Source organism: Somniosus microcephalus, chromosome 6, assembly GCF_052327205.1.
Source record: "Somniosus microcephalus isolate GS21.2 chromosome 6, FLI_Smic_1.0, whole genome shotgun sequence".
Lineage (NCBI taxonomy): Eukaryota > Metazoa > Chordata > Chondrichthyes > Squaliformes > Somniosidae > Somniosus > Somniosus microcephalus.
Genome location: NC_140992.1, coordinates 207,965,941 through 207,979,079, shown reverse-complemented (window position 1 = coordinate 207,979,079; position 13,139 = coordinate 207,965,941). Strand labels below are relative to the sequence as shown.

At 43.3% G+C, this 13,139-nt stretch overlaps 1 protein-coding gene across 2 annotated transcripts in view; it reads right to left on the bottom strand.

Moving 5' to 3' along the window:
- cenpt (centromere protein T) overlaps positions 1 to 13,139 on the bottom strand; it is a 39,676-nt gene that overhangs the window by 13,681 nt on the left and 12,856 nt on the right. For both annotated transcript variants that reach the window (XM_085991312.1, XM_085991313.1), the window contains exons 8-10: positions 9,281 to 9,408; positions 5,288 to 5,360; positions 2,807 to 2,934 (exon numbers count right to left, since the gene is read on the bottom strand). In XM_085991312.1, the coding sequence (XP_085847438.1) occupies positions 2,807 to 2,934; positions 5,288 to 5,360; positions 9,281 to 9,408 (329 nt within the window). The remainder of the gene's footprint in view (positions 1 to 2,806; positions 2,935 to 5,287; positions 5,361 to 9,280; positions 9,409 to 13,139) is intronic.

Here is a 13,139-nt window from a genome sequence, read left to right as displayed (position 1 = left end):
ACTAACTCAAGGCCACCTTCAGCTGCTGAGTTCCAGGATTGGTGCAATTTAAGTCCTGTATACAAAAGAATGCTGTTTTCTGAGCACCATCAATTCATAGAGTCATCTGAATGTGCAAAACACCCTGCAAGATCCAATAGTATGAAGGAGTTCACCAAGCACATTTGTGCAGTGCTGTTTCACGTGTAGTGCATGAAACCTTCAGGGTCATCTGCAGTGCAGCACTCCCACCACACCCCACTCCCGTGCTTAGCAGAGGTCTAAATCGCAGCTCAGGACTCTCTTGGGAATGTTCCAACTTGATGTTAGAGACTTTGGACTCCAATGCCCATGACTGTCCTGTCTGGATTCACCATGCTGGGAATCATCTGGAAAGTACCCTGATGCAGGGCTTCAAAAGCATGATTGCAGACCTGCAATCTGCTCCCAAGCAGATCACAGATTATGCAGAGAGCGTGCCCACTAGTAGGGACACGCAGGAGTAGGCACAGATGAGACTGCTGTCTCTCAGTTCAATGTAACAACCGTACCAACTAGCTACTCCACTCAAATGGTTCATGCTGAGCCATAAAGAGGACAGACTTAGGCAGCTACCACAGCATCAGCATCTTAAAACCCAGCACAAAGAGTAAAGAGCCACCTCCATTCCAGGAGCTACTCAGACATTTATCGGGAAGCCACCTCACTTTCTTCTCCCACTAAGGTAGCATCTAAAAGTAGCACTAGGTTAGGTAGCATCTAAAAGTGGCACTAGGTTAGGTAGCAGGAAACACCCACCATACAGTCACAAGAGGGGGAAAAAACATTTACAAATAATGAATGGATAAGCATGGTAACTAATGTTAAGTAGAGGATAATGGTGGGCATGTGGTTTGGTGGGCTGGTTTATTAGTAACATGTACACGGTGCTGGGCTGGCTTTGATTTTTTTAAATTCAAATTGTTGTCCATTAAACACTGCCATTTATCTTCCTTGCTGCAGTTGCAATTCTTCATCCCCAGACTCACTGTCTTCTTCAGGCCTGCCTGACATGCATCTTCCACCTACTCCATGGTGACTTTTCTTCTGAGAGCGTAACTGCAACATTGTACAACAGGACACCCCCAGATCTATTCAAACAGCAGAATCTTGCCTTCAGCATGCTTGTGGTATGTGCTATTTGTATTCTTGTGGTGGCATACGCCTCATTATATTTTCCTTCAGCTGTATTTCATAGATTTTATATTGGTATCATGTATCAAAAGACTATTCCTGCTCCTTCAGGATCCATCAGTTTTGTCTAGATAGACCATGAAATAACTATGGAACTGTTAACTGCTAAAGGATAAGTGTGTCATGGCAGTTTCCAGGTTACCTGGCATCCACCTTTACAATGTGGTGTGATGGTCACAAGCTGTATGTTAATTTAGTGGAATCCTGTCCTATTTATAAAATCCGTAACATTGGTGAAAGGAGCCCAACTGGTCTCATGGGTTCCATCGATAAGACCTTGCACTCGAGAGCCCGTCTACTCTGAAAAAGTAGAGACCTTTCCATGGAAAAGTGATAAACCCATTAGCCCTAGTAAACAAGATATCATTCACCTCATGTATGCGGCATTTCACCACAGACTGGCTGAAGTGACAGATATTGGCCGAGGCAGTTTGAAAGAAGCCAATAGCATAGGAGTTTGAGGCAGTCATGACTTTCATTGCCACAGGCAGAGCCATTCTAATCCTGCAGGATGTCTGCAGTAGAGACCATCTCCCTGGTGAAGTGTAGGCATGGAAGGCAGATCTACTTGGAGATGTCCAAGTAACTCTACTGGAGTCTCTACACCCATCTCCTTGGGTACCAGTGAAAGTTGCTTAAAATGAGATTAAAACTCCCTTCAAATGGCAGGCAAAGAAACTAAAATATAAAAATTAAGTAAATAATGTAGAAAAATGCAGCAAACTAAGAACAAAAGCAATCCGAAAAGCCAAAAGTAGTACTCTGCTAGCCCATACTCACTCACAAACCAGCTAAACATCTTTAAGAAACTCACTCTCAAAGGCCAGGAAGCAAGTTTAAAAATGTGCAATATCCTGTCCTTCAATGATCACATTGCATTTCTGGACAAACCATGCAAAATGTACGGTAGGGAAGCCTCATAATCAAACCCTACGGGAACTTTGCACACCATCAATGCAAGCATCCTGTGATGACACCTCAGCCTGGCTGTAAAAACACAGACAGCACAATCACAGCACACAGTAGGCACAAGGCCTCCTCAAGGGATTATCCAACCTCAGTGTGCCAGCTGCACACATGCACGTCATCAATATAGTTTTGCTTTATTTCCATGGAGCATTGAGCCACAGATCCATATTCTATCACTGTGGGATATGCTTCTTTAGTGCACTAATAGTTAATACAGTAGACATTTAGAAATGGTGATTATATTCTGCATTTTACACACCATTGTACTTGTTCACATTAAATTGTATTCAGCAACATTTCACACAACTTTTAATTTGCTGGGACACCTAGTACTTATCAAAGTAACATGCCATGCAGTTGCAGGACTCAAGTTCCCAAACTTGAATAGGTAGTTGGAGGATATACTGAGCAGAAGTGACCCACTTTACCAAAGAGAGGTGGAAAAAGAAAACAAGGTGAGCCACCCCAGGCAGCTGTCACTTACCTTCTGGCATACGGTTACAAGAGCAGCAGTTGACCCTGAAGAACCAGGCCACCTATGCATACATTTAAGACAAGGGAATTGCAGAGCCCCGATAAAACTTAAAAGCAGGAGGAAAAAGCTTTAATAAAACATTTACTACACCTTTTGTTTGTTGCAAGTAGAAAAGTACTCCTTCTTCAAAATCATCTTCACTGATGAGTTTGTCTCTTCTCGGTCTTCTGCTCAGAACTGGTTTTGACAGAGACTCTTCAGTATCAAAATTAATTGATCTGCAACAGACAGAATACTATTAATACATTCTCCACAGGTGCCATATATGGCCTTTGATGTTCTGTCTAGAAATACATTTCCGTGAGACTGGGCAGGTCTCACCAGCTCTTCTCACCTTAGCTGAAATCCAGAGCGCATCACCTGGAGGACCAGTTGCAAACCAGCAAAATTGACCAACTTGAACTTTAGAAGGTTGCAAGAGCAATACTCACTGCCAGAGCCATCAGGCTATAGACTATTAATATTCCAGCATACCCGATATTTTCTACATTAAAATATCATGATTAAATCAGATTATAAAAAAGGATGTAGAGGCACTGGAGAAGCAGCAAAAAAGATTCACAATGATGATACCAGAACTGAAAGGATCTACCTATCAGGCAAGGCTGAATAGGCTGGGGCTCTTTTCTCTTGAAAAGAGAAGGTTGCGGGGTGACCTGATAGAGGTCTTTAAAATTATGAAGGGGTTTGAGAAGGTAGACATAGAGAAGATGTTTCCACTTGTGGCGGAGACCAAAACTAGGGGCCATAAATATAAGATAGTCACTAAATCCAATAGGAAATTCAGGAGATTCTACTTTACCCCTAAGAATGTGGAACTCGCTACCACGAGTAAGTTAAGGCAAATAGCATAGATGCATTTAAGGGGAAGCTAGATAAACACAGGAGAGAGAGAAAGGAATAGGTGGTTATGCTGATGGGGTTAGATAAGAGGGGTGGGAGGAGGCTCATGTGGAGCATAAACATCGGCACAGACCAGTTGGGCCGAATAGCCTGTTTCTGTTCTGTACATTCTATGCAAACAAAATAGCAGCATTTTAAAACCATATAAACAGTGGTCACGATTTATATGGGGTTCAGAGCAGGTGACTTTCTACGTGGTCTTCTGTTTTAACAACCTATCTTCTTCTTTCCACTAAGTTTAGGCTAGGCTCTGCATCAGCCTGCACAAATCCACAGGACTAAATGATCTTCCCACAACTCCTCAGATGGGACTAATAATTTAAAATGATCAAAAATCCATGAAAGCATTACAGTAATTAGTGCTCAAAACTATAAGTTGCCTGGACACTGGGCTCTCAATTGTATGGTGCAGAACAGGCCTAGAAAGTTCCCACAAAAACCCAATTTACCTCATTCTGGAGCCAATGAACTGCATCAAAATAGGGTGTACTCAATTGCATCATGACTTCTTCTCCCACTGAGGAGCGGTCGAACAAATCAATCTGTAACTTGCTCTCATATCTGAGATGGCATAGCTGAGCCTGACCCTGTCCTCGCCAGTCATCCACATGCAGGCACTTGCCAGCAGTGAATAGCAAGCAGGTGCAGGAACTCTCAACTGATTTTCTTCTTTTTCTGGTCCAAAAGCACCGAGATTCATTGCAACACTCCTATTGTCATTACCTTGGTATAGACCAGGAGTTGAATCATGCACTTTTCTGGTGTGTATGGCTTAGTTCCACAATGGGAAGTGTATTTATCAACTGAATTATTTGGGAACCCCACAGCTTCAGAAATGAGTCTCGGCTTGGGGTTTTCTTTACTGTCTCACCCCCATGGGTTGATGAAAAGGCAACTGGGTTAAGAAGGGTAAAATCTGACAGAGTTCCCGCTACTGATTTTTATACAGTGATTAGTATACATTTGCGCACATTGAATGAGGGCAGGATTGGGCTCAGCGGAGATGCCCCCATTATCAAATAACTTCAAACACTCACTATCTAGGCTTAGACATGAAGGATGGTCACTTTGGTGAGCAACTGTATCCCTGCACGAATCACTGCTTTCAGAAGAGGAAAAAGGGAAAGAAAATTGAGGGCAGTGCAGAGAGAGGTTAGAGAATGATGCCTAAATTTCTTGCTCTTAGCTCAGCCACGTAGAGCTAAAAAAGTGCTAATTATCTGCAATCAGATCCACACAAGAAAATTACAATTCAACTCAGCACAGTATCAGTGCAACACTGGCATTTACCCCATGAGGTTAAATGCCCCCTCCCCCCAAAAATAAAGGAAATTTGGAGTTGCTGACATGGGATTAATAGACTTGAAGATGATTGATTACAAATGTTCTGTAATACTTGGTCGACAAACAGGACCAGTGCACCATGTCAAATACAATGAAAGTCAGAGAATTCCATAAATGGCAACATTTACTGATATCAAGCTATCTTTGCATTTATGAATTAACAATGCCACTTATTTATGGTTTACACAGAAAAATGAATACAATCATGGCATCTAATCTCCAAATCATCAATAAATATCATAAACCATGCAATAAAATTGAATTTGACTTATTCAAATCATTAAAATCAACAGCTCTGATTATTACTTGTCTATCATTTATTACCCAACTATTCCTGAAATGTCAGTCAGTCCTGCAGTCTTTTCAAACTGTCCAGATCTTTCAATTTCTTCAGGTTCTTTAAAAAAAAACAAGCACTTTAGCAGAGAAACAATTCAACATATTTAGATACCAATGTGATGCGCATCGACCATTTCTGTTCCCCAAGTGCATATAGATACCGTTCATTTCAGTAATTAGGATTGAACTTGCCAGATATATTTCAAACCTGCCATATGGTGGACCTTCTTTGGGCAAATGTAATTTTAAGTAGCGTTGAACAGCACAAATCAGGAAAAACCTATGATCGATGCCTGGTCCGTGCTAAGCTGAATGATTGTAGCCAGGACAGCTTTGGGGAAACGATAATAAGCGTCAATATCTCTGCGCTAGGAAAGGAAAAATAAACAGAGCTCCTGCTCACCATCATCCAGTGACCCCAATCTCGAAATACATGCATATGGATTACGAGTGATAACAGGGTCAATAACTGACTTCTGGCATCTCATCCATTCTTCATGAATGTAAGCAGGTTATTTCACCACAAGGAGATCACATCTGAACCCCATCTGTCAACATGCTCCTTCTAGCAGGTCACTATATACTGAGCCAAGAGCACTGGCTGACTTCCCACTCACTGGCCGAAAGATGCTGAAGCCAGGAGATGCAACACCTGCCCTTTTACCTCCTCCCTTCCCACTGTCCAGGGCCCCAAACACCCCTTCCAGGTGAAACAGCGATTTACTTGTACTTCTCGCAATTTAATATACTGTATTCGCTGCTCACGATGTGGTCTCCTCTACATTGGGGAGACCAAACGCAGATTGGGCGACCGCTTTGCGGAACACCTCCGTTCAGTCCGTAAAGGTGACCCTGAGCTTCCAGTCGCCTGTCACTTTAATTCTCCGCTTCACTCCCACTCTGATCTCTCTGTCCTCGGCCTATTACATTGTTCCAATGAAGCTCAACGTAAGCTCGAGGAACAGCACCTCATCTTTCGATTAGGCACTTTACAGCCTTCCAGACTTAACATTGAGTTCAACAATTTCAGACAATAATCCCTGCTCCCATTTTTCATGCTGTATGATTTTGCCATTCCCATTTGCAACATTTTATCTTTCCTGCCTCTTACATAAGCACAGTATATTCTTTCAATTCCTTCCTCCCCTCCTAACCCCCCACCTCTCCCCCTTTCTCTGCATCTGCTTAATATCTGTTACATCTCCAGCTTTTTCCAGTTCTGATGAAGGGTCCCAGACCTGAAACGTTAACTCTGTTTCCACAGATGCTGCCTGGCCTGCCGAGTATTTCCAGCATTTTCTGTTGCCCTTACCTTTACCTCAGTTAAAATTAACTAACTCGGCACAGACCAGACATTGACCCTGTGATCTTTCTGATTGAAAGGCTCAGTTCTGCACCAAGTGGTACTGTCACCAAATAAGCCACTGGGTGAGCTCTCAAACATTTTCAACATATTTTTGTCAAGTAAGAGTATTAAAGGTTATGGAACCAAGGTAAGTAGCTGCAGTTAAGATATAGATCAGCCATTCTTTAATTGAATGGCGGAACAATCTAGAGGAGTTTAATAGCCTGCTGCTGTTCTTATATATTGATAAAACGTTTCCAAGTACGCCATGCAAAATTTTAATTGGGTCAAGCCAAATGTTTTTTTTAATTCATTGATGGGATGTGGGCGTCGCTGGCTAGGCCTGCATTTTGTGCCCATCCCTAATTGCCCTCGAGAAGATGGTGGTGAGCCGCCTTCTTGAACCGCTGCAGTCCATATGGTGTAGGTACACCCACAATGCTGTTAGGAAGGGAGTTCCAGGATTTTGGCCCAGCGACAGTGAAGGAACGGCGATACAGGTCCAAGTCAGGATGGTGTGTGGCTTGGAGGGGAACTTGTAGGTGGTGATGTTCCCATGCGTCTGCTGCCCTTGTCCTTCTAAGTGGTAGAGGTCACGGGTTTGGAAGGTGCTGTTGAAGGAGCTTTGGCGAGTTGCTGCAGTGCATCTTGCAGATGGTACACACTGCAGCCACAGTGCGCCAGGAGTGAATGTTGAAGGTGGTGGATGGAGTGCCAGTCAAGCGAGCTGCTTTATCCTGAATGGTGTCGAGCTTCTGGAGTGTTGTTGGAGCTGCACTCATCCAGGCAAGTGGAGAGTATTCCATCACACTCCTGACTTGTGCCTTGTAGATGGTGGAAAGGCTTTGGGGAGTCAGGAGGTGAGACACTCGCCGCAGAATTCCCAGCCTCTGGCCTGCTCTTGTAGCCACAGTATTTATATGGCTGGTCCAGTTCAGTTTCTGATCAATGGTAACCCCCAGGATGTTGATAGTGGGGGATTCAGCAATGGTAATGCCATTGAATGTCATGGGGAGATGGTTAGAGTCTCGCTTGTTGGAGATGGTCATTGCCTGGCACTTGTGTGGTGCGAATGTTACTTGCCACTTGTCAGCCTAAGTCTGAATGTTGTCCAGGTCTTGCTGCATATGGACACGGACTGCGTCAGTATCTGACGAGTCTCGAATGGTGCTGAACAGTGTGCAATCATCAGCGAACATCCCCACTTCTGATCTTATGATGAAGGGAAGGTCATTGATGAAACAGCTGAAGATGGTTGGGCCTAGGACACTGCCCTGAGGAACTCCTGCAGTGATGTCATGTGATTGAGATGAATGACCTCCAACAACCACAGCCAACTTCCTTTATGCTAGGTATGATTCCAACCAATGGAGAGTTTTCCCCCTTGATTCCCATTGACTTCAGTTTTGCTAGGGCTCCTTGATGCCACACTCGATCAAATGCTGCCTTGATGTCAAGGGCAGTCACTCTCACCTCACGAGTTCAGCTCTTTTGTCCAAGTTTGGACCAAGGCTGTAATGAGGTCAGGAGCTGAATGGCCCTGGCGGAACCCAAACTGGGCGTCAGTTAGCAGGTTATTGCTGAGTAAGTGCCGCTTGATAGCACTGTCGACGACACCTTCCATCACTTTGCTGATGATTGAGAGTAGACTGATGGGACGGTAATTGGCCGGGTCGGATTTGTCCTGCTTTTTGTAGACAGGACATACTTGGGCAATTTTCCACATTGCCGGGTAGATGCCAGTGTTGTAGCTGTACTGGAACAGCTTGGCTAGGGGCGCAGCTAGTTCTGGAGCACAAGTCTTCAGTACTATTGACGGAATGTTGTCAGGGCCCATAGCCTTTGCAGTATCCAGTGTCTTCAGCCGTTTCTTGACATCACGTGGAGTGAATTGAATGGGCTGAAGACTGGCATCTGTGATGCTGGGGACCTCAGGAGGAGGCCGAGATGGATCAGCCACTCGGCACTTCTGGCTGAATATAGTTGCAAATGCTTCAGCCTTGTCTTTTGCACTTACGTGCTGGGCTCCACCATCATTGAGGATGGGGATATTTTTGGAGCCTCCTCCTCCTGTTAACTGTTTAATTGTCCACCACCACTCACGACTGGATGTGGCAGGACTGCAGAATATAATGAGAAGAATTAACATGTTATTTAAGGGCCTAACAGATCACCACTAAATGCACTGCAAAGTAAAGCAGAATGTGTGCGCAGAAGCAACACAATTCTCAGCCCCATACTCAATGTAGAAACCAGCCATTTCCAAAGATAGCCCGCGCAGCTTTTCCCAATTTTCTAAATTTGATCTGTGATTAAAGCAAATTTAAACCCAACACTAATACCAAATATTTGTTGTTGTTATATAGTTTATAATTAGAGACTATATTCACATATCTATATTTTACACACATGTAAAACAGAAAGCTGTGCATTGCTCACGTTAAACTGTATGCCTTTCCAATTAACATGTTGCAAGGTACAATGGATATTGACAACTATTCATCCCTTAAATGTGGAGAAGTAAAACCAAAACTGGGTGGCAAGCCACTACAGGCCATTCATGCTTTAAAGCAGCTGTAAAGTGATAGTGGTCAAAAAACTATATAAAGCCCAAGAAAAATTTAAGTTTATACCTTTCTCTTGTTCCAGAAAGTTGTGCACTCCCTCTTCAAAGTCATCCTCATTTATGACTCTGCGGTTTACAGGTCTTCTGCAAAGAATTGGTTTTGTTTTGGACTCTTCAAAGTCAGAATTAATTAAACTGCAACAAATATACAACCATATGGATTACTTTATAGTCGTTCTCTGTTTGAAATACTACTACCACGTTTCCACCTTCAGTTAGGTATATGTTACAGTCTGGGCCATACACTTCTCCAAATGCGCTGTCCAATGTATGCTGTACTCAGCTGAGAAAAGCTGCCAGAACGTATGAAAAGGACATCAGGACCATTAATACCACCCCAGTCACAGTGCTACCATGTACAACACTGACCCGCCCTCTAACCATGCAATCTCCTTGGCAAAAACACAGAAACAAAACTATGGTCATTTCAGGAAAACACTGGGATGTTCCTCTCCTGTTCCCCAAGGCTTTACTGTTTTTAATACTTTGAGATTCTCTCCTCATACTGCCTCCTTGCTTTCCTTGTCGCTCTCAATCTTTTTTCCTATTTTCCATCTCTTTTTTAAATCATTTTATACTTGCAGGCCCCACATGCCCTCTTTAATTTTAACTTGTTTCTATCATCTTTATTTATCCATGACATTCTGTAACTTAAAGTAGGTTTCTTTAAAAAAAAGTATACATTTACTCTGCAACTTTGCAATGTCCTTTTTAAAAATATCCCATTGTTGATCTGCAGTCTCGTATGCCATTTTCTCTTCCCACATTCAGGCCGCTTACTTGTCTTGTTTCGTTAACCATGACCAGACGTAATGCATCCTGCTTTGCAGGACATGCAACATACTGACTAGGAAACATCTTGGCTGCATTCTAAGAATCCATCCCCATTTCTATCACAAACTTTTGTCCTATCCTAATCTACCTTAGTTCACAAAGCACCCCAACCACAGAATAATTAAAACTATGTTGCCACTGCAAACCTCTCTAAATTGCTTACAAATCTCATCCTCATTTTCCCCCCACTCCCAATGTGGTAACAGATCCCTTTTTTATTTCCTAATCAACTCAAATAAATTCCATCGGAGCATCATCAGTTAAAACCTTCCTTTTTCAGGCTATAACTGTGTTCTTAAAAAGACCACCCTTCTTCCCCTTTTTCCATCTTTACTGCTTCTAAAAATTAGGTGGAAATATTTAGCTCCCAGCTAAGTTTACTTTATTTCTAATACTCTGTACATTTGCATACAAGGACTGCAACCCTGGCCCTTCACACACCTCAGTAAAAAGGAGGGAAATACTCTTTTCTTATTCTTTCTTTCAATATCCTTCTCAACATTGTTCATATCTAATATGTCTCTTTGTATCCAACCTCAAGCTTATTGTTCTAAATTGCTTTTCAACTTCACTTATACTAACCCCAACCTCTCTGCCCATTTTACTTATTTAAATCCTCCCCCACTGCCCTATTCATCCTCTCTGGGAGAGGACTGGTACCCGTTTGGTTTACAAGAAGGTATCCAGTCGGTAGATCTTGTCCTTCCACAGAACCTATCCCATTTCCCTAGAAACCTGAAATCCTCCCTTCTACACCATTTGCCATGCCATGTATTGATGCATCTCATCTGCTTCTTGCTAACTGGCCTAAGCCGTGGTACTAGATTACTACCCTTATGATCCTACTTTTGTATATAACGCCCAACTGCTCAAACTCCCCCGCAAGAACTCTATTCTACTCTTCGCCAATACAATTATTTCAATATCACATGGTTTTTAGGTGGGGTGAAGAGTGGATATATTGTGATATACAAGGTATTGTAGCGGTTCGTGTAGATCGCCACTAAATAAGAGAGTTTGACTTCGACGAACTATAAATAGGTTGTTTATTTACAGGAACAGGCTAATTACATCAGGTAAGATGGCTGACTGTAGGAGCACCGTGGTGTAGGTCTTGTCCCAGCGGGGACTCCACAAGGACTGAGTTCGCAGTCCTGTGGGGAGCGTGATGACATCATCGCGTTTGTGTTGTGACGTCATCACGTTGCTCGCGTTTCCCGCGCTTAGGGCGTCACGTGATGCGCGTCGTTGGCCGTTGAGGCCGAAGTCGGGAGGCCGGGCTGTGCCGGTGCTTGCCGCGGGAGCGGAAGATTGCGCCGCTCCTGTCGGCTGGCCGTTGAGGCCGAAGATGCTAGGCCGGGCTATGCCGGCGCACGCACATCACGTTGTACGTGACGTGACGTCAGCGCGCTAGGGCGCGCCTTAAAGGGGCAATGGCCCCAACAGGTAAGTTAAAAGGGCAACGGCCCCGAAAGGTAAGTTAAAGGGAATTATGTGTCTCAATGTAAGGGACAACCAGTGGTACTGCCACAGTATCACAATTGTGAGAGATAGGCTGAATGGACCAGAGGGTCTTTTCCTGTCTGTTATTGTTCGTAATAAAAACCACGACTTTAGGCTGCTCACACTCCTTTACAGAATCTCCTCCAGCTGCTTGCATCCCTCACCCTGACACCTGGGAAGCATTTCACCATTCAAGTCTTCCTGATGCAGCTGCAGTAAAGGCTACCTGGCCCTCCAGCAGTAAAATAACTACATCTGCCTTTTCTCAACACTATCACTTTTTCCCCTCCTCCAAACCAAAATCACTTTCTCCATGGTGCTAGTATTGCTTGTGATTTTCCTTTCATGTCATGTCTTTGTCTGTGTCATAGGTAGCCAGCACCATATGCCTATCAGACAGCTTCAGACCCCCAAGAATCTCCTGCACTACCCAATTCCTCCTTCCCCATCGCCCCCCAGCAGATGGCTACCCACTTCCCTGCTTTACTATCCTTCTCTAGCTGAGGAGTGACAACCTCCTGTAATATGCCAGGAACCATTCTTGTCATAGTGCAGTTTCTCTAACTCTCTCTCAAATTCAGTAACTTTAAGATTGAATACGTCCAACTGCAGACACTTTCTCCAGTGAATATCCCATACACTCAGGGTTTACAGAAACTTCCATGTTAAGCAAATTCCCCACACCACTAGCTTCTGCTGTCCTGCTATACTAAAGGATTAGAATGGACTCAAAATCTAAAATAACAATTAACTTTAAGCCAACTACATTTGGTATGGAACTCTACTTCAGCCAAATTCCTTTTACCCAAAGCCACAAATTCCTATCCGTCCTAGCTTCCCCCACCTCTACAGCTATATTTATAAATGCTTGCCAATTTGCTGGTACATTTACATATACTTTTGCTTCTGAAGTTCGTATATATAGTAATATTTTACATACCATCTTGATTTTTGAACTGGTTAAACACAATTTAGAAATGAGAAGCATTTATTCTTCGGGAGTTTCCTTAATAAGTGTCTGTGACACCATTCAAGCCATTTCCCTCTTCTCACAAGCGTGTATAAAGGGGATTACAGCCAATGCTCCCTGTCATTTTTTTTTCGTGTGGTCCCTTTAACTGGCTGCGCGGCCCATTCAAATTTCCGCGCATGCGCTGTTTCTTCCATTTAAAAACTGGTGAGTGGCCTGCGCGGGATGTCCAGACCACTGCGCGGCTTAGCGGGAACGTTGACTACAACTATAATTCCAGTCTTCCACAGTAAATATTTTATTGCTCAGTGTACTAGTAAACTCAACTGGTGAAACAACACAACTGAAAATTTTCACTCGAGAGCTAGCTGCTCCAAGCATCATTCTAGAATTTACTCATTATCTAATTATATTCTCAGCACATTTATCCAACACAGTGCACATTCTATCAAACTAAAACAGGGTACAGTAGTGTAGTGCTTATGTTGCTGGGCTAATAATCCAGAGACGGTCAGTTCAAATCCCACCATGGCAGTTTAAGAATTTGAATGCAGTTTTA